This window comes from Delphinapterus leucas, chromosome 8, assembly GCF_059928025.1.
Source record: "Delphinapterus leucas isolate spDelLeu-1000000601 "Yukka" chromosome 8, BTC_Dleu_Yukka2, whole genome shotgun sequence".
Classification (NCBI taxonomy): Eukaryota; Metazoa; Chordata; class Mammalia; order Artiodactyla; family Monodontidae; genus Delphinapterus; species Delphinapterus leucas.
Genome location: NC_143136.1, coordinates 73,946,077 through 73,969,199, shown reverse-complemented (window position 1 = coordinate 73,969,199; position 23,123 = coordinate 73,946,077). Strand labels below are relative to the sequence as shown.

Below are 23,123 nucleotides of genomic sequence, written 5' to 3'. Positions count from 1 at the left end.
CAAAGAAGAGAAAGGGAAATCTCTCCCAGCAGCCTCAGAAGCAGCGGATTAAAGCTCCACAATCAACTTGATGTACCCTGCATCTGTGGAATACATGAATATACAACCATCATCCCAAATTGAGGAGGTGGACTTTGAGAGCAAGATTTATGATTTTTTCCCCTTTTCCTCTTTTTGTGAGTGTGTATGTGTATGCTTCTGTGTGAGATTTTGTCTGTATAGCTTTGCTTCCACCATTTGTCCTAGGGTTCTATCTGTCCGGGTTGTTTTCTTTTGTTTTGTTTTTTCCTTAATAATTACTTTTAATAACTTTAATATATTTTATCTTATTTTATTTTACTTTATCTTCTTTCTTTTTTTCCTTCCTTCCTTCCTCCCTCCCTCCCTTCTTTCTTTCCTTCCTTCCTTCTTTCTTTCTTCTACTAATTCTTTCATTCTACTTTTTCTCCCTTTTATTCTGAGCCGTGTTGATGAAAGGCTCTTGGTGCTACAGCCAGGAGTCAGTGCTGTGCCTCTGAGGTGGGAGAGCCAACTTCAGGACACTGGTCCACAAGAGACCTCCAAGCTCCACATAATATCAAACGGTGAAAATCTCCCAGAGATCTCCATCTCAACACCAGCACCCAGCTTCACTCAGCGACCAGCAAGCTACAGTGCTGGACACCTATGCCAAATAACTAGCAAGACAGGAACACAACAACACCCATTAGCAGAGAGACTGCCTAAAATCATAATAAGGCCACAGACACCCCAAAACACACCACCAGACGTGGACCTGCCCATCAGAAAGACAAGATCCAGCCTCATCCACCAGAACACAGGCACTAGTCCCCTCCACCAGGAAGCCTACACAACCCACTGAACCAACCTTAGCCACTGGGGATAGACACCAAAAACAACAGGAACTATGAACCTGCAGCCTGCAAAAAGGAGACCCCAAACACAGTAAGATAAGCAAAATGAGAAGACAGAAAAACACACAGCAGATGAAGGAGCAAGATAAAAACCCACCAGGCCTAACAAATGAAGAGGAAATAGGGAGTCTACCTGAAAAAGAATTCAGAATAATGATAGTAAAGATGATCCAAAATCTTGGAAATAGAAGACAAAATGCAAGAAACATTAACAAGGACCTAGAAGAACTAAAGATGAAACAAACAATGATTTATCAACACAATAAATGAAATGAAAAATACTCTAGATGGGATCAATAGCAGAATAACTGAGGCAGAAGAACGGATAAGTGACCTGGAAGATAAAGTAGTGGAAATAACTACTGCAGAGCGGAATAAAGAAAAAAGAATGAAAAGAACTGAGGACAGTCTCAGAGACCTCTGGGACAACATTAGACGCACCAACATTCGAATTATAGGGGTTCCAGAAGAAGAAGAGAAAAAGAAAGGGACTGAGAAAATATTTGAAGAGATTATAGTTGAAAACTTCCCTAATATGGGAAAGGAAATAGTTAATCAAGTCCAGGAAGCACAGAGGGTCCCATACAGGATAAATCCAAGGATAAATACGCCAAGACACATATTAATCAAACTGTCAAAAATTAAATACAAAGAAAACATATTAAAAGCAGCAAGGGAAAAATGACAAATAACACACAAGGGAATCCCCATAAGGTTAACAGCTGATCTTTCAGCAGAAACTCTGCAAGCGAGAAGGGACTGGCAGGAGATACTTAAAGTGATGAAGGAGAAAAACCTGCAACAAAGATTACTCTACCCAGCAAGGATCTCATTCAGATTTGATGGAGAAATTAAAACCTTTACAGACAAGCAAAAGCTGAGAGAGTTCAGCACCACCAAACCAGCTTTACAACAAATGCTAAAGGAACTTCTCTAGGCAAGAAACGCAAGAGAAGGAAAAGACCTATAATAACGAACCCAAAACAATATAGAAAATGGGAATAGGAACATACATATCGATAATTACCTTAAATGTAAATGGACTAAATGCTCCCACCAAAAGACACAGATTGGCTGAATGGATACAAAAACAAGACCCATATATATGCTGTCTACAAGAGACCCACTTCAGACCTAGAAACACATACAGAATGAAAGTAAGGGGATGGAAAAAGATATTTCATGCAAATGGAAACCAAAACAAAGCTGGAGTAGCAATTCTCATATCAGACACAATAGACTTTAAAATAAAGACTATTACAAGAGACAAAGAAGGACACTACATAATGATCAAGGGGTCAGTCCAAGAAGAAGATAAAACAATTGTAAATATTTATGCATCCAACATAGGAGCACCTCAATAAGGCAAATACTAACAGCCATAAAAGGGGAAATCGACAGTAACACATTCATAGTAGGGGACTTTAACACCCCACTTTCACCAATGGACAGATCATCCAAAATGAAAATAAATAAGAAAACACAAGCTTTAAATGATACATTAAACAAGATGGACTTAATTGATATTTGTAGGACATTCCATCCAAAAACAACAGAATGCACATTTTTGTCAAGTGCTAATGGAACATTCTCCAGGATAGATCATATCTTGGGTCACAAAACAAGCCTTGGTAAATTTAAGAAAATTGAAATTGTATCAACTATGTTTTCCGACCACAACGCTATGAGACTAGATATCAATTACAGGAAAAGATCTGTAAAAAATACAAACACATGGAGGCTAAACAATACACTACTTAATAACGAAGTGATCACTGAAGAAATCAAAGCGGAAATCAAAAAGTACCTAGAAACAAATGACAATGGAGACACGACGACCCAAGACCTATGGGATGCAGCAAAAGCAGTTCTAAGAGGGAAGTTTATAGCAATACAATCCTACCTTAGGAAACAGGAAACATCTCGAAAAAGCAACCTAACCTTGCACCTAAAGCAATTAGAGAAATAAGAACAAAAAAACCCCAAAGTTAGCAGAAGGAAAGAAATCATAAAAATCAGATCAGAAATAAATGAAAAAGAAATGAAGGAAATGATAGCAAAGATCAATAAAACTAAAAGCTGGTTCTTTGAGAAGATAAACAAAATTGATAAACCATTAGCCAGACTCATCAAGAAAAAAAGGGAGAACAGTCAAATCAATAGAACTAGAAATGAAAAAGGAGAAGTAACAACTGACACTGCAGAAATAAAAAAGATCATGAGAGATTACTACAAGCAACTCTATGCCAATAAAATGGACAACCTGGAAGAAATGGACAAATTCTTAGAAATGCACAACCTGCCAAAACTGAATCAGGAAGAAATAGAAAATATGAACAGACCAATCACAAGCACTGAAATTGAAACTGTGGTTAATAATCTTCCAACAAACAAAAGCCCAGGACCAGTTGGATTCACAGGCAAATTCTATCAAACATTTAGAGAAGAGCTAACACCTATCCTTCTCAAACTCTTCCAAAATATAGCAGAGGGAGGAACACTCCCAAACTCATTCTACGAGGCCACTGTCAGCTTGATACCAAGACCAGACAAGGATGTCACAAAGAAAGAAAACTACAGGCCAATATCACTGATGAACATAGATGCAAAAATCCTCAACAAAATACTAGCAAACAGAATCCAACAGCACATTAAAAGGATCATACACCATGATCAAGTGGGGTTTATTCCAGGAATGCAAGGATTCTTCAATATACGCAAAACAATCAATGTGATACACCATATTAACAAATTGAAGGAGAAAAACCATAGGGTCATCTCAATAGATGCAGAGAAAGTTTTTGACAAAATTCAACACCCATTTTTGTTAAAAACCCTGCAGAAAGTAGGCATAGAGGGAACTTTCCTCAACATAATAAAGGCCATATATGACAAACCCACAGCCAACATTGTCCTCAATGGTGAAAAACTGAAAGCATTTCCACTAAGATCAGGAACAAGACAAGGTTGCCCCCTCTCACCACTCTTATTCAACATAGTTTTGGAAGTTTTAGCCACAGCAATCAGAGAAGAAAAGGAATCCAAATCGGAAAAGAAGAAGTAAAGCTGTCACTGCTTGAAGATGACATGATACTATACATAGAGAATCCTAAAGATGCTACCAGAAAACTGCTAGAGCTAATCAATGAATTTGGTAAAGTAGCAGGATTCAAAATTAATGCACAGAGCTCTCTGGCATTCCTATACACTAATGATGAAAAATCTGAAAGTGAAATCAAGAAAACACTCCCATTTACCACTGCAACAAAAAGAATAAAATATCTAGGAATAAACCTACCTAAGGAGACAAAAGGCCTGTATGCAGAAAATTATAAGACACTGATGAAAGAAATTAAAGATGATACAAATAGATGGCGAGGGGGCTTCCCTGGTGGCGCAGTGGTTGGGAGTCCACCTGCCGATGCAGGGGACACGGGCTCGTTCCCTGGCCTGGGAAGATCCCACATGCTGCGGAGTGGCTGGGCCCGTGAGCCAAGGCCGCTGAGCCTGCGCGTCCGGAGCCTGTGCTCCACAATGGGAGAGGCCACAGTGGTGAGAGGCCTGCGTACCGCAAAAAAAAAAATGGAGAGATATACCATGGTCTTGGATCGGAAGAATCAACATTGTGAAAATGACTCTACTACCCAAAGCAATCTACAGATTCAATGCAATCACTATCAAATGACCACTGGCATTTTTCACAGAACTAGAACAAAAAATTTCACAATTTGTATGGAAACACAAAAGATCCCGAATAGCCAAAGCAATCTTGAGAACGAAAAATGGAGCTGAAGGAATCAGGCTCCCTAACTTCAGACTATACCACAAAGCTACAGTAATCAAGACAGTATGGTACTGGCACAAAAAGAGAAAGATAGATCAATGGAACAGGATAGAAAGCCCAGAGATAAACCCACGCACATATGGTCACCTTATCTTTGATAAAGGAGGCAGGAATGTAGAGTGGAGAAATGACAGCTTCTTCAATAAGTGGTGCTGGGAAAACTGGACAGGTACATGTAAAAGTATGAGATTAGATCACTCCCTAACACCATACACAAAAATAAGTTCAAAATGGATTAAAGACCTAAATGTTAGGCCAGAAACTATAAAACTCTTAGAGGAAAACATAGGCAGAACACTCTATGACATAAATCACAGCAAGATCCTTTTTGACCCACCTCCTAGAGAAATGGAAATAAAAACAAAAATAAACAAATGGGACCTAATGAAACTTAAAAGCTTTTGCACAGAAAGGAAACCATAAACAAGACAAAAAGACAACCCTCAGAATGCGAGACAATATTTGCAAATGAAACAACTGACAAAGGATTCATCTCCAAAATTTATAAGCAGCTCATGCAGCTTAATAACAAAAAAACAAACAACCCAATCCATAAATGGGCAGAAGACCTAAATAGACATTTCTCCAAAGAAGATATACAGACTGCCAACAAACACATGAAAGAATGCTCAACATCATTAATCATTAGAGAAATGCAAATCAAAACTACAATGAGATATCATCTCACACGAGTCAGAATGGCCATCATCAAAAAATCTAGAAACAATAAATGCTGGAGAGGGTGTGGAGAAAAGGGAACACTCTTGTACTGCTGGTGGGAATGTGAATTGGTACAGCCACTATGGAGAACAGTATGGAGGTTCCTTAAAATACTACAAATAGAACTACCATATGACCCAACAATCCCACTACTGGGCATATACCCTGAGAAAACCATAATTCAAAAAGAGTCATGCACCAAAATGTTCATTGCAGCTCTGTTTACAATAGCCCAGAGATGGAAACAACCTAAGTGTCCATCATCGGATGAATGGATAAAGAAGATGTGGCACATATATACAATGGAATATTACTCAGCCATAAAAAGAAACGAAATTGAGCTATTTGTAATGAGGTGGATAGACCTAGAGTCTGTCATACAGAGTGAAGTAAGTCAGAAAGAGAAAGACAAATACCGTATGCTAACACATATATATGGAATTTAAGAAAAAAAATGTCATGAAGAACCTAGGGGTAAGACAGGAATAAAGACACAGACCTACTAGAGAATGGACCTGAAGATATGGGGAGGGGGAAGGGTAAGCTGTGACAAAGCGAGAGAGAGGCATGGACATATATATACTACCAAATGTAAGGTAGATAGCTAGTGGGAAGCAGCAACATAGCACAGGGAGGTGAGCTCGGTGCTTTGTGACCGCCTGGAGGGGTGGGATAGGGAGGGTGGGAGGGAGGGAGACGCAAGAGGGAAGAGATATGGGAACATATGTATATGTATAAGTGATTCACTTTGTTATAAAGCAGAAAGTAACACACCATTGTAAAGCAATTATACTCCAATAAAGATGTTTAAAAAAAAATCTGTAATACAAAATTTCGTGTTTTAAGGTTCTTATTTCCAAGAGTCACACGTGCTACCAAGTGTTCTCTATCAAACAATTTGAGAGAGAAAAATGATAGCTTAAGGTAACCACTCAGGAATTAAATGTCCATCTAAAGTATGCGATGAATTGGGAGGTTGTGATTGACATATATACACTAATATGTATAAAATGGATAACTAATAAGAACCTGCTGTATAAAAAATTGTAAAAATAAAAAATAAATTTAAAAAACCTACATCTTCAAACTTAGCTGAAATTACCCCTAATTCTAGTGCTCAAGGATTTAGTCACCATGGTTCTATATACTACAAGACACATGATATAATATAATGCCAGCTAATGCAGAATGCCATAAAGAAAAATAAAACAGACCGAGTGGATAGAATGACAAAGGGTGCTGCTCTAGAAAGGGTGGCAAGAAAGGTCTGTTTGGTGTGATGGTTTTCGCACAGAAACTTAAGCCATACAAATGTCTAGAGAAGGAACAGGCAGGGGAAATAGAGCAAATCCCTTGGACAGGTATGTGTAGGGCAAGTTCAAGGAACAGCCAGATCAGGCATCTCCAGAACAGCTGGTGCTGGAGATAAGAGGATACCGGAAATAAAGGCAGAGAGGTTGTCAGAGTCCATATCCCCAAGGTGCTTGTAGACCTCATGAGTGTTAGGCTTTTATTTTAAGTGTGAAGGAAGCTATTTTAGGCTTGAAAGCAGGACAACCCAGCTCAAATATTTTTCCTGTTACTCTACAGGAAAAATAAAACAAAGGCTATTGTCCTAAGTCTCATGTAGAGAAATAGCTGTTGAAGAAGCAAGTGTCACTTCCAGGAAGGAAGGAAGGAAAATTCCAGTGGCCATGGAGCCAGCATTTAAATTCCCAAAACCCCCTCCATATACTGCATGCAAATATAAATACGATTTTAAAATAATAGAACATAATTGTATAGAAACTGGAATATGACACTTTTTCTTTTTATTTAAAATAGAGCTCTATATGCTTCACAGAAACAAGTTCAAGGAGTGCTTAATTTATTATTTTTGCCACTTTACAAAACAATACTTTTTTGGAAAATGCATACATAAAAATATAACATTTAGGCAGATACCTATTTACATCTGGAGGCAACTGAAAGTTATGCAATAATATTTTTAAAAGCTTTAAAATAAATACTTTTATGACTTGCTTTTGGTAAAGTTAAACATTTGGTATGAAGGCTATCACTGAGTTCATACTAAATTCTAAAATACTGTTACTTTTAAACAAAATAAGTATACATATATTACTATAAAATGCATATTTCCACGGGCTAGAAATTAATGAAACCTCTGAATATCATTCATTTCTCTTTGGAATTTGGAATTCTCTTCAGCATCAATGATTAAATTGCAACTACTAAAATTTCCATCTACATATATTTTATACAATTTATTGCCTATTTCTCATTTTAAAACCTAATTTATTTCTTCATATTTCTTATATACATTCATTTGTGCCTGTCTGTTGAAAGGTAATATCTTTTTACATTCTTAAGAATTTCAGCTAGCTTACAATGTCTTTACAACAGTGATTCTTTTCACAGTAGTTCAAGAGTTCAAGGCATGCTTTGCAATGTCAAAATGCAATGGTTTTGACATTTGTAATATGTTCTTAGGTATAAGAAAAGTCACACTACCAAAAGAAAAGTATAATTAGTATTAGTACTTTGAAAGTCAATTCAAAATTACTTTTTTTGAGATCTGAATCTAATTTTCTGTTTTTAGGATATTTTAAAACCTGAAACACAGATTAAGTTTGAATGATTTTCTCCAGTCTAGGATCAGAAGAGTACAAAAGCTGAACACTAGTCATTGTGGAAATGAACTAGAATTTAGTATGTTAGCTAAAATAACCTTCCTTTATATAAAGAGAAAAAAGAGTTGGATTTTCAAAAATATTTAACTACTTGTATTTAGCCTACTGGAGGAAATGGAGATATTGGTAAATATCACTTTAATCCTGCATTAGTTAGAATTTAGGCACGTAATTGCCTTTTTAAAGGCAAAGTCAGCAAATAGGTTTGGGTGTGGAATTAAAAACTCAATGGAGATATCAAAATTAGGGTCCATGTGTCTTGCTACCTATTGTCTGGGTTGAAAAATTAAATCAACAAGATAAACATGCAATCTCTTTTGCTCTCTTGGGAATGTAGGATGAAAATCTAAAGTATTTTTTTTTCCAAGTTCTCAACTTGCAGATATCAGGAACCATTTTGAAGTTTTAGTTCTCATTTTCTGAAGATGTGTAAGCAGGCCCGTTTCTAAAGCTATATAAGCTAATACGGTGCTTTTCTGCAAACTATAAAAATATTTCTGCAATTGCAGGTTGGAGTTCAGCCCCTACCTACCCCTCACCTGAGAGGATTCTAGCAAAGCACACACCCAGCTGGATCTGGTGACACTCAGCATAAGGTTAATTTCCCTAATACAGTTGGATTCTTAGTGGCTATGCTAGTATTCATGTTCATGTAGCCCAGAGTAAAAATCTAGCAGTTAAAACTGTTAGTTATGAGAGAAAAACTTCTTGTAGGATAACATTGACCAATGATTAAAAAAAAATTAGTCATATCTGAAAATATTAAAATCTAGGATTAGATAGAGCTCATATTCTCCCAAATGTTGTATTAATCTACAACTTAATTAAGAAGTATCCTAGGGCTTCCCTGGTGGCGCAGTGGTTGAGCGTCCACCTGCCGATGCAGCGGACACGGGTTCGTGCCCCGGTCCGGGAAGATCCCACATGCCGCGGAGCAGCTGGGCCCGTGAGCCATGGCCGCTGAGCCTGCGCGTCCGGAGCCTGTGCTCCACAACGGGAGAGGCCACAGCAGTGAGAGGCCCGCGTACCGCAAAAAGAAAAAAAGAAGTATCCTGGAAGTTATATTAATAGAGGGACTTAAATGGGGATTATTACCTAACATCAATATAATATATTCCAAACCATATAGCATAATGGCTTAATTTTAAGATAGTCAAAGCAAAACAAAGCAATAGTATGAAATATAGCAGAAAGAAATTTAGCAATCACATTATGGGACATATATTTCACATTCTCTGTCCAATCTACGTCTTAGGTGGAATTTATCATTAAGGCAAAAGTAGACATCCCTTGTATGTTAGCTAAAAGCTAGAATATACCTAGACTGCTTAGTCTTTTTAAAATTTAAAAGAAAGTCTTCTCTGCCGTTAACAAATACACTCTTCATAATGCTAATGAAAAAGTACCAGAGAAGGCATGAGATGAAAGCTCTCATATATGGATACGGGAAATTAAAATCTTGTTAAGAGGTTCAGTGTGTAGTAATCTGGACAGGAGCTAGAATACTAAAAGAACAGTGATTGGAATTGATGAAATCTAGCAAAGATATTTTTTAATGCACTGAAAGAATGTGAATGCCGAGGATGAACTAATGAGAAACTAAGAAAGAAGTAAGATAATGTGCTACTACACATGGTCCCACGTTCAACTACCAAATCATCTTTCACTCCCACTCCAGTGCATATAAAGAACAATCCTTATAGAAAGAAGTCATGAAGCATCTCTTGCACTACTTGCACTAAGAAATTCTATATTCTCACAATTTCTAAATTTTATTCAGCACTCCAGTGGTCACCTACCTAGCTGGACAACTATTTTACAACTCTTCCTTAGATTATTTTAGTTTTACTCACTGATCTCACCATAAGTGAGCAGAATATTTTAGCAGAAATAAAAAGAGAAGGGGGATTTGATCATCAAATGGCATGTTAGTTTACATTCAACGTAGGTGTACATGGATGCTAATTATTTTTTAATTAGTAAATGTTGGATGTGGCAGGGCAGTGTGGTAGGTGTCACCACTGGTTTCTCACATTAGTTCTGCTAATAACTAGCGGTCATTTAATCTCTGATCTTCAGTTTCTTCATCTAACAAAATATGGGAATTGAATTATAAAATCCCTTACATCCTTTACAGTTCCCAAATACTGGGTTTGGTTTTTGTCTGTGACACCACTAAACTAATTTAGACCACCAAGGGATTCTCCCTTTATTAGAAGGCTAAATAGTAAAATGATTAAGGTAAATAGTAGCTAGTTTTTTTTTTTTTAATTAGAGACTAAAGATAATTTTGGGAGACAGTGAGGGAATATTTTAAAAGGATGCGAGAAAAATAATGAAGCATAAAAGAAAAGCTAGAGGGAGAAAAGAAAGCCAAATATCTGAAAATTTGTATTAAAAAATTTGAAAAATTGTCTATACTATAGAAATTCTATTTAATATTAACATTTTAATGAAATTTTTGTATTCCAACTGACATTTTTTCCGTTTAGAAGAAGCCCTCAGGAGCAAAGGGATTACTGTCTTCACTAAATAATGCATCAAGTCGATGTAGGTATTAGCTTGTGGAGGGAGCTAATACAAAACATTATCAAACACAGAAGAATATGTTTCACAAAAGAAAAAATATTTAGAATCTCTTCAGAAACCACAATGACACCATTTTAAGATACTAATTCTTAAACATTTCCAAATAACTTAAAATGTTGTACTTGTAAATTTATTTAAAGGAACAATTATTGAAGACATCAACTGCCTTCGCTCATTTGCTATTTTTACTTTCTTAATTTCCTGGTGGGAAATAAAATGTCCAGACTTTAAATAAATTTTTGTAAATGAATTACATTTCCGTATTTATTTTAAATAATTAATCAGAAACTATTCCCTGCTAAGTAATTTTAAGTTGAACTTTATATAATGGCAAATGTGAGCGCCCTGCCTTCAGATGATTTGCTAAGTAGTTTCCCTGGTACTTTTGCGTAAATTCTAAGAGAGCCCTGAGTTTTCTCTGCCCCAATAAGTCACATGGTGGCAAAAATCCAGCATAGTAGAAGTAGTTTTCTTTTGTTTTATTTAATAATTCTACTAAGGTAGAAATATTACAAATAATAAATTTTTACGGAACGTCTAACCTAGTGAATCTATTGTAGATTTTCATTTTAAAATAAAAGCTGATTTTGAAGTCTTCAGACACTGCAATCAGGTTACTATTTTCATATAATCATGGAAATTTAAAATGCAAAGTTAATTGAAAGTATAAAGATGAGAAGCAAGTGCTATACCTAAAATAGTGCACGACACAGTCATGTTTCACTTAACTTTCAAGTCAGAACATAAATTAAGAATTCTAGATGTGACATGCCAAATATTTTAGACAGAAGAAAGCACACAACAGAATCTGTACCAATTACACACTTAAATGCTTAGCTTATAAGGCAACAAGTTCATGCTGAAATATTGACAACAAATGATGTTTCCCTTAGTTTAAGGAAGTGATGCTGCATATAAATCCCATCACCACTTTATACAGTACTGAAATTTCATAAATAGCATTTTCCCAAGCTTCACGTTATACCCAAAGCCAAAATATTTGAAAGGAGCAAAGAACACTGACACTTTGAGCCTAAGAAGAATATTTTTTGCTTGTAACACAATTCAAAAGAAATAAATATTACACAATGACTCCATTAAAAAGAAATAATGTAAAGTTTAACAGCATAGGTTATATACAGTAAATTTGCCTAATGCTCTAAACTGTATCATATTTCTGTAAATGAGCATTTTCTATTTATAATCATTCTGAAAGTTAAGGAAAAATTAAAACTTTTAACTTTTTCTTATAATTTATGTTAACCTACCCTCTTTCTTTAAAAATGCATTTGGAAATTGAAATATAAGACTATTCATTTAGGAGTTATAGTTAACAAACACAAAAACAAGAAAAATATCTCAAAATGTACAGATTTCTCTACAGTGGAAGTTGACTCAATAAAAATATGGAATTATATTTGGACACCTTCAAATAGATTACAAAACATAATGTCAAGGAAAATGGGAGATTATAAAACACCTTCTCTCAAAAATTAAATAAGTATATTCACCCATCATATGTGAATAAAAGAGGAAATATTACTCTTGTTTTTATGAAACTATAGTACAATCATAGTAAATAAATAATTTCATTCTCATATATGCAGAAACAATCTATGAGAAACCAAGGTAACAAGCACAAGCAAGATTACTCCTTCACAGAATCTCTTTTTAGAATTCTTTCCCATATGCACTTTTAAAAATTGATTACATAATTTAGATTGTCTCGAATAACCAATAAAGATACTTCCTACATGTGCTGCAAATTGAGAGCAATTTTTGAAACCCACAGTCATATAGAATTCAAGACATCCTCACATTTGTCAATTTACTTCCCCTACACACCCACATCCCTGTTCCCATTCCCAAATTAGACTTTAAAATCCCTGAGGGCAGAACCTATCCACCTTTTAATTTCCCTGTTGAACCCAAAATTGTGGCAAGGAAGATATGCAGTGCCCCACATTTTTTAATGAATGGATAATTGCATGAATGAGAATGAAGGTATATGTAAACCACAGCTGTCAGATTTTTGCCTTTGATATCTCATCCTAGTCAAATGAAGATGGGTTTAGTAACACATTTCCATAGTGGAATGAAGTGTAGTCACTAGATTGTGCTCTATGTGATAATACACAGGTATATCCTTTAGAACATTGTTACCCAAGTCATGCTTTGTAGAAACTAAAATGTGGGCTAGTAAAAGGTTTCCCGTTTTTTATAAAAGAGTTCCATTGGTCAAATAATTTGGAAAATCCAGTTAAAGAAATTCAAGTAACATTTTTTTACTGCTAGACTCCTCAAAGCACATAATATACTAATATGCGGTATCACTTTCTAAAAATCTATCAAAGAACACTTTTGGTCTTTGATCATCTCAGAAGAGCATTCTAAGGAACAGAGTTTAGGAAACAATGTTTTAGAACAATAAACGATACCATGTTAAATCTTCCTTCACCAAAGCAGAATTATAGATTTGAAGGAGATATTTAATGTTCCATGTATTATTCAGAATGCATCACTTTTGTCTCCACAGGAAATAGAATAAAAGCAAAATTATCATGAGCCTTCTGTACCCATTGCTCATTTTGAAAGGGTAAGGGAATATCTCTTTACTGATAACCCTTGCTTGGGTTTGGTTATCATATTTCATTTAAGAGTTTTCTTAATTCTTCCTCAAAATATCCCCTAGTAGCCTCTTCCTTTTCTGTTCTTCTCTTTCTAAATGTATATGTACAAAAGTAGTAGGGACCTCTGCAATACATCTTAAAGACATCTCTGACAATTTATGACCTTATGACTGATTAATGTCTGGAAGTATTCAGAGAACATTAAAACTCATCTAACAAATAGGGTGACTATGGAATTTCTATGAGGAAAATGTCAGTGGATATTGTCCTGAGAGTTCATACAGATCCATTATGATTCTGCAAAATAACTTAATTTGTCTTCCGTTTGACTAAACCACAAATTCCATCATGAAAGATGTTGTTTCTCCATAGGGAGAGAAAATGCTATAGGAATTAAAGGGAAAGTAGGAAGCTAGCTAACTATCATGTGGATTATCATAAGATTTGGACCTAGTGCCAGCTCTATCACTAGCTATGTGACTTTGGGACATCTGTCAATGTCTCAAGGTGTCAGGTGTCTCATTTGAAAATAAGAGAAAGTAACAACCTTGTGACTTCCCAACTGTTTGCCTCAGGGGCTGCTGTGGTGGTGGATTATGAAGAGAACAGGGAAGGAGAAACCAAGGAAGTGATCTGATCTCCCTTCCATCTTCCACCTGAGCAGCACTACTTTTACATGTTTTGTATACTAAAGTTCAGAGCAATATTTAATTTTTAAAAGATCCTGTTTAAAGAGAAAACCACAGATTCTATGATCTAAAGTTTTGTTTAGATATAACATCCTCCAGGCCACATTTTTAATAAACGTGTTTTCATCTCAGGAAAAAACAATGGGCTTTTATATTTTCTTTTCTATTCATTCATGTGCTCCTGATTCAAGTAAAATAAAACCTTAATAACTTTCATTATTTCATATAGCTTATTTTACACTTTTGTAATATGTTTCTTAAATAAAAAGATGAGTTGATGTGTTGCTTTTCAAAATAAAATTAAAGACAACATGGGGAGTGGATGAAGTCAACTCCAGCCCATACTTGACTTTAGTTATTTTTTCATGGTGCCTTTGGGCACTTAAATACTGCACTGCATTATCTTTGAGGTAGAACAACAGCAATGATGACAAAACAAAGGCCAAAAAATTCACATAAAAAGGAAAAATGAGAAAGAAAGATGTGAGAGGTTTCTTTTTAACACAATTCTCATCATCAGGCTTTGCAGTCTTCTTTGACACAAAGTTGAGAAATAGTCTTCTTAATCCGGAGGGCGGTTAGGCGGGCTGCCCCATTGGCATACCAACACTCGCGCATTATTCTCCCCATGACTCGGAGTGCCTTTAAGAGAGAAAATATCAAAGTCTTTAGCACAAAACACAGTACGAGAGAAGAAAAGCCACAAACACAGGAATCGATGCTAAGCTCTGATACAGAAATAGTAAACTTAAATCAATATGAGAAGGAGATCAGGGCCAAATCACTTCAAAAATCCTGTCAAGAGTGTCTCCCCTAAGACAAGGAACAGGGCATCTCCCCCCAGACACAGACCAGGGCATCTCCACTCAGACAAGGACCAGAGCATCTCCCCTCAGACAAGGACCAGAGCATCAACCCTCAGGCAAGGACCGTGGCTTCTCCTCCCAGACAGAGACAAGGGTGACTTCTCTCAGAAAAAGACCAGAGCGTCTCCTCTCAGAGACCAGGGTGACTTCTCTCAGAAAGGGACCAGGGTATTTCCCCACTGACAGAGACCAGGTCATCTCCCCTCAGAGGGACCAGAGCATCTCCCCACAGAAAGAGACCAAGGTGACTTCTCTCAGAAGAAGACTAGAGTGTCTCTTCTCAGAGACCAGGACATCTACCCTCAGACCAGGACTAGGACATTTCCTCTCAGAAAGGGACCAGACTGTCTCCCCTCAGACAAGGACTAAGGCATCTCCCCTGAGAGGGACCAGAGTGTCTCCCCATGGACAGAGACAAAGGTGACTTCTCTCAGAAAAAGACTGGGCTCTCCCCTCAAACAGAGAAAAAAGTTTCTCCCCTCAGACAGAGACCAGGTCAACTTCTAGCATAGAAAGACCAGGGCTCTCCCCTCAGACAGAGCCCAGGCTGTCTCCGCTCAAACAGAGATCAGGGCACCTCCTCTCCTAGGGAGACCAGGGTGTCTTCTCTCAGACAGGCCAGGTGTCTCCTCTCAGAAAGGGGCCAGGGGATCTCCTCTGGCTTCAGGCAGAGGCACAGGGCCCACTGATCTGCTAGATGATTTGAAGCCATCATTTGTGGACCTTGAAGGTAGCTATAGGAGATGATAGGGAGCCTTTGCTCAGTGGCATTTTGGTTTATGGAATTACACTATCATTTTTAAGGTCATGTTTGATTAGCATAATGTGAAATGATGGACCAGTTTCATTTGTTTTAGTCTTTTCTGTTTAGTGATTAGTTGTTTATTTGTCTTCCACCTACTCTGTTGAATGTAATTTTAGGAAAGAGAATATGGCCACCTTACACAACATCCTTTTAGAGTAAGTGAAATCAATTGAATAGCTTTATCTTCTTGAGATGATCAATAATCTTTGAAACAATTAATCTTTTTATGCATTTTATGTATGCATTTTATGAAAATTTTCCTCTTCTTTCAAGCTGGATGAAAATAAAATGCTTTCAATTAAGAAATTATATATGTTATGTATAAAAAAGCTAACAATTTCTGCCCTTGGGCTTTCAGAATATGTAAACTTTCTTTAAAATCTTTGTAGTGGAATTAAAATATTTTTTAAAATCCTGTCAAAACACAGATATTAATCCTATAGAGGGAGGCTATTAATCCTCTTTTAATTGAAAATTCTGGGAATATGGTAGAATGACTATCTTTTAAAATATTCCAAGAAAGGGCATGAAAGACAAAAATGGATAAGGGATGGGTTGGAAATTCCCTGTGTTGCTCTGGATGGTAAGTACACACATATACATTTCTTTTAAGTCATCAAACTATATACTAAGACTTATTCATTTTATCATATGTAAATTATGCCACAATAAAATAATGATCTAAATACTAATATCAAAAATTTTGAATTAAAAAAAATCAGTATAAGTGAACTGGTAAATAAATAAGATAAATACTCAGAGGGGAAAACAATGAGAATGCATGAATCCAGAGAGGTATAAGAAATCACTGAAGCAAGGCGTTGCTCTGATGGCATTTGCTGATCTCACAGTCTAGAATTTCAGAATTGATGGACCATATGTGAAAGACAGGAAATACAGCCCAAAGCACACAGGAGGTGTCAGATCAAGACAGTTACAAAGTCCAGACTGTAAGGATGAATTGGTCTTAGAAGGAACTTTGTGAAGAAAATTGTCTAAATCTTTGATCTTGGTAAAGAAAAAATCAAACCTTAGCCTTAAAACGTTGCAGTAAGCCTGAGCTCATAGTGAAAATTCACAAGAAGATGAGGAAATAAAGTATCATAAGCAAGAGTTGGTCAAAACAACAAACAGGAAAATCAAACCTATCAAAACATTAGATGCTAGAATTAAATGATATAAAATATTTTAAAAATAAAGTACATTTTAAAAAGCAAAGAGAAAAGTCTAAACATAAGTAAAAAGCGAAAGTATATTTAAAACAAAACAAATAAATGGCATTTTTCACAGAATCAGAACAAAAAACAAAGAAAATTTTAAAAAGAAAACAAAAACTCCAAAACAAACAATAAAAAACAAAACTAATATAAAAAAAGGTGTCAAAGGTAAGACATGCAAAGTTTTAAGGGGCAAAACTGTCATAACTTTCACACAACATTATACTGGAAATCCTAGAAACTGCAGTAAGAAAGGTATGAGTCCCCAGACTCTCATTATTTGGGGATATGATCATCTATGTAGGCACCCCAAAAGAATCTATAGTTTTATACCCTAAAGAAATAATTTTTACACACACACACAGCAGTATTGTTTTAAAAGAAACTAAAAATCACACATGTGACAATCAACAGTAGAGTGAAAAAAAGAAATTAGATACATACAATGGAATACTACACAGATATGAAAATAAACAGATTATAGCTATACATATATAAGGTAAAGTAAAAAAAATTAAGAAGAATATCTATAGTGTCATTAATATATTTCACAAATAAACAAAAGTTAGCCATATACACGTACATATATATATATATATGTATGGCTAAATTTTAAAGCAAAGCAAGGCAATAATAAAATGATTAGTTATAATAGTAGCCTCTCAGAGGGGTGAGGAATCTTCAAAGGTATTGGAAGTGTTCTATTTTTTAAACTTGGTCATGAATTCTATTATCTTTACATATAACTTTACATATATGTTAATATCCTCTCATATGCATGAAATGGTTAATATCAGAAAAAATTTTAATTTAATTTCAATTTGCTTATAAATGCCTCAAATTCTCTTCTCAAATGAGTATATAGGTAAGCTATCTACACAAAATAGAAATATCAGGACATAAATCTTGCCTTAAATAGGAAATGAGTTGAGCAAAACATGAAGGAGAGGAAAAATGCGGAAAAACGTAACAGTATAAGATATGACATATGACAGAGCCAAAACTAAAAGATGTCACCAAAAAAATCACCTCAAGCATTACATTTAAATATGGCAGAAGACAAACAGTCATAATTGGGATGGGGGAGATTAAAGCATTAAAATAGTTGTGGAACTAGTTAGATGATTTATAGTCTTTCCTCCACCTTCCCTTTTACTTCCTGTGGGAGCTAGAGAAGTCTCTCTCTTCACACAGGCAGAACAAGCATTGCAATATGTCTGCTCTATGATGGTTACTACATGCGTGGTACAAGATGAGGAGATAAACAACAATGGTCCCTGCCATGGGGAAGCTTTTCTGATGGAAGAGAATAAACTCAAACATCAGCAAGTTAGGGATTAGGAATAATTTATTGACTCTAAGGATGACTGAAATTGTAATACTCTGTGTAGCACAGACATTGACTACGCACCGAATATGCCTGTGTTCCCGACATTCCCAGCTCCCTTCCAGCTGGATGGGACTGTGTGACTCGTTCTGGTCTATGAACCATGAGTGGAAATGAAATGTGTCACTTGAGCCAAAGTATTAGAGAGCCAGTGTGTGACCCTCCAGCTCCTCTCTTCTCCTGACCTAGACCTCTGGAAACTGTGTGTTTAGATAGCAGCATCGCAAGATCAAAGTCACCTGGATTACTGAATCACCACAGGGAGCACAGATTCCAATGAAAGCTGCCTAACCTATAGGGGACTTGGCATAGCAAGAAATAAAGTCTTGTGTGAAGTCACTGGGATGTCAAGGTTGTTCCTGCCACATAACTTAGCCTTATGATACTGACAGCTAAAGGCAATAAAATCCTTCTGAAGCTTATATGAAGACATATACCTACATACATGAAATGAATTGGATGCCTAGATAAAGAGGACTATGGCCTCTGAAAATCCACCCTGATACTTACCTCAAAATTATAATGGGAAAAATATACACAAGAACATAGCCTTACTTCACAGCTTTGCCACTGGTTCGGAATACTTGGTCGGAACTTCTGGTCACAGACAACCTTCCTCATTTCCTCTATTGAGGGATCTGAAGGCACCATGTCATAATAAGGCAACTGGTAGTCCTCAACAATTCCTATAAAAAAGTTGCGTAATAAATTGCCCAGTGTGAATAATAAACAAAGATGTTTACTTCAAAATAATACCAATTAAGTTTTCTAGGCACTAGTGGTACCCTGGAAAACTGGAAAATCAGGCTTATTAAAATTATGTATCATTGTAAAACCAAAGATATAAGTTTAAAGCACTAAGTTGAATAGTTATATAAGTTTATGAAATTTTATACTATGAAAATTTATATAATTTTGATAATTAAACAAGTTATATGAGACAAAAGTATATGTAATTACTGTATAAAATATATAATTTTATATAATTATACATATATAATTTTATATAAAATGTCATGTTACATTTACATAACTTAATAATTATAAAAATATAATTTTATATTATGAAAATTATGTAAATTTTGATTTTCGTAAAATGCCATTGTGCAATTCAGGAGTAATATCTAATTACAAAATTTACAGCAAGCCTCACTGATCTGTGAATGACGTATATTTCTCCATGAATGAAGTATACTTCTCCTTTTCAAAACACAATAGCTTTCTCTTTTTGAAAATTGTTAGGCAGTCTTTTAAGAGCTGAGTTTTTTACAGTTGGATTTTACAGCTACTAGATCTGAGAATGTTCCAGAGAAATGGCCGAAGGTATTTGAAGATGAACAGTTCAACGTGAAGGTTAATATTTAAAGAGTCTCAAATAATAGACAAAGATTTGACTTTAATTATCAGAATGTTACCTGAGTTCAAGAATTTCCTTACAGAATCAATTGAATTAAACTATAGTTCTTTTAATTTAAATATTTAAGATTGGCATAATTTAGAAAATGAAATTCAAATCATGTTAACTAAATTACCATTTCAACTGTTGAAGAAAATTTAAGGACAAAAATCTAAAAGCAAATCTAGACAAATATCAGTATGAAATTAAAAAAAATAATAACATGTTTGAATCTTGCTATTTACCAAGCACCTTCCTAAGCCCTTTACATGTTTTAACTAATTATTCCTCAAAAGCACTGACTAAAGAAAGTACCATATTATCCCATTTTTACAGAATCAGGAAACTGAGGCACAAAGAGTGTCATGAATTTTCTCAAGGTCACATAGCTAGTAAGTGGCAGATCTGGAACTCGATCCCAGGCTTGGGGATTCCAGTGTCCATGTTCTGTTTCTGCACCACTCTAAGTCTATTGCTTCTGTGAATAGTTTCATCTTCCTGAATATTTTATTATCTAACCTAGGAATAAAAGGGGGAAAGCATGTTTTCTCATTCAAATATAATTTTAAGCTTTTCATTTTTTTAAATATGAGATTTATGTAAGGCAAAATGACATCAATACAAAATGCAAAAACTGACAGTGGTTTAATAATGACAGTCCTTTCGTTGAATGTTTACTATGAGCAGGCTCTATACAAAAAGCTTCACATGAATTAATTGAATTAGTCCATTAAATCCTTAAAGCCCAAGAGGTCAGTTTTATTATCTTCGTTTTACAGATGAGGAAAGTGAGACCATATAACTCACCTAAAGTCAGACATTCAGGAAGTTGCTAAACCAAGGTTTAGGACTAAGTCTGTCTCACTTGAAACTGAAAAATCTAAATCATTTTCTACCAGGATTTAACTTTTCTCCACTGATGAAACAACTTCATCAGACTGCATTTACAGGGTTTCATCTTCCCAAATTCTTCCTCTCATTATTAATCTCTAAACTGCTGGGAGCAGTAGAGTCAGGAAGTTAGTTTTTGCTTACCTCTGTCCTCCACTTTAATCCCCACACATACATCATCACCGGAAAGAAATGAACAAGAAAAGCCCGAGAACCAGAAGACTTCAATTTAAGTCCTGCGGCCTTGGCAAGTCATTTAGCTTCCTTGGGTTTAATTTCTGATATAAAATAGGAATACAGCTCAAAGAAGAAAATTTTCAAGTGCTTTGCAAAGTATTATTATGGAAATCAGAATTATCAGGAGAACTAAGCGGTAATCACAACCTAAAATCTCCATTCTGTTCAAAATGCTCCACTTTTGCCACCGGAAAGATATCGCCAAAAGGTAATCTCTTAAATATTTAGAAACGATTCAATATAGTGCATTGAATTAGCGCATCAAGGAAAGGCAGACACAAAGAATATTTCCAAAATCTTACCTCCAACTGAACACCTCCGGGCTATTTCCCAGTAAACCAGACCAACAGAATAGATGTCAGCTCGTTTGAAGGACTCAAAGATATTCACATTTATTGTATCATCAAGCATTTCAGGAGCCATGTACCTTCAAAAACATGCACACTTCAGATTCTGTGTATGATTTTATAGCAGTCCAGTAACACACAATGTTAATAAATCCTGATATACGATATGTTAAGGCAGTTTACATCAAATTTACAGGTTGATCTGCGCCACTATAATAGAATAAAATTAAGTATGATGCTAACTGGACTTCCCTGGTGACACAGTGGTTTAGACTCCGCGTTCCCAATGCAGGGGGCCAGGGTTCACTAAGTGTGATGCTAACTGTAAGTTTTTTGTAGGAGTCCTTTATAAGATTAAGAAAGTTTCCTTTCATTTCTAGTTTGTTGGGAGTGTTTATCAATAATGGAGATTAAATTTATTTAAATGTTTTTACTGCATCTATTGACATAATTGTGTGTTTTATATATTTATAAATTTATTTAATTATTGAGCGATAATTTTAAAAACATTTTAAATAGAACTAGAGATCATCCTAGTGTTAAAGCCTGTGGGCCAGGAGCCAAATACTTGGAAAGCACTCAATAGGAAAGATGGGACTCAATTCCCAGTAGTTTGTAGCCAAGAAAGCTCCTTGAGGGCAAGGAGTATGTTCTATTCATCACGGTGGGCCCAGTACTCCAACACAGTGCTCAGCATCATTCCACAAATACCTGCTCTGAATGAACAATGTTATTATACATTGGCTCCAAAACATATATTCATATTATATATTGGCTCCAATAAAATTACAGCCTTGCTTGAATAGGACTAAATCAAAAATTCTACAGTCCCTGGGACCTGACTGAGCCTAGCTGTCTTAGGGCTATTTCGAGGATTTCTCAGAATATTGAGGTGAGGATGCAACACTCTCCCCAATATTTTAAAAGCTTTAGATTCTCTGAAGGAATCCAGCATCCCAGACTTCCCTGACGGACAAGTTAAGACTTGCTTTTTAAAGGGAAAAAAGAAGAGGTCCCTTAGGGCTGCCCAGTCTGAATAAATTGTCCTGAAGTGTTTCTGGGGCCCCATTAAAGCCTCCCAGGGAACAAAGTGAAGGACTCAGAGGGACTGGCCTGGAATCTCAAATATGGCTTGTAGGCTAACTATACCAGCTTAGAAATTCTCTACTCTCAAGGGCCTTTAACAACTCCAGGAAAGTGTTTTGGTTATTTCTGATTTCAAGGTCAAGAAACCTGGAATTATGCCAAAGTAGCACAGATCCTGAAATTCAAATGAAAGGAAACAGAAGTATGCTGGCCATATGGCCACAGTCTGGCTATAATAAGAAAACACCAGGAATCCCATTACTAATGGGTCTGTCCTGACATACGTGTGGTATGCTCTATATAAAGCATGCTTGTTCTTAACTTTCAGAGATTCTGTTCCTTGAAAGTGGGAATTGTGTCCAAACTCATATTACCTTAATACACATCAACTGGGCAGACTTATGGATAAGTACAACTATAGGTAAATATGTTACATAATATTTTTAAATATTGAGAGAATATTATATATATATATATCACCTATATTATATAGATATATATATTATATCACCTATCTAGTTCAGTGTACTGATTCTATATCTGTTGTTAGGACCTGAACGTATAGACCTAGCCCTGAGTTTCAGTTCATTTACGAGGTATTGAAGTATTGATATAAAGGCTTTGGAGGAGCTATACACTGCTAACATTTTTTTCCTCCTCTCTGTAGGAAAACTATTCTCAGATGTGGCATGCTAAAAATAATATATCACCATCACTTCCACCATTCCTTTCCACTGGACTCCCCACACAAATAGCTACTTCCTATATGACCAAATGCCAACTCTTCTTGCTTTATAACCATTGTGCCACTGATT

The 23,123-nt window shown here is 35.7% G+C and overlaps 1 protein-coding gene across 1 annotated transcript in view; it reads right to left on the bottom strand.

Moving 5' to 3' along the window:
- Positions 1-7,272: 7,272 nt before the first annotated feature.
- The window catches only part of ACVR1C (activin A receptor type 1C), a 46,565-nt gene continuing 30,714 nt past the window's right edge, over positions 7,273-23,123 (bottom strand). Inside the window, exons 6-8 of the mRNA XM_022569768.2 lie at positions 21,178-21,302; positions 18,907-19,037; positions 7,273-14,718 (exon numbers count right to left, since the gene is read on the bottom strand). Of these exons, the coding sequence (XP_022425476.2) occupies positions 14,593-14,718; positions 18,907-19,037; positions 21,178-21,302 (382 nt within the window). The 3' untranslated portion in view covers positions 7,273-14,592. The remainder of the gene's footprint in view (positions 14,719-18,906; positions 19,038-21,177; positions 21,303-23,123) is intronic.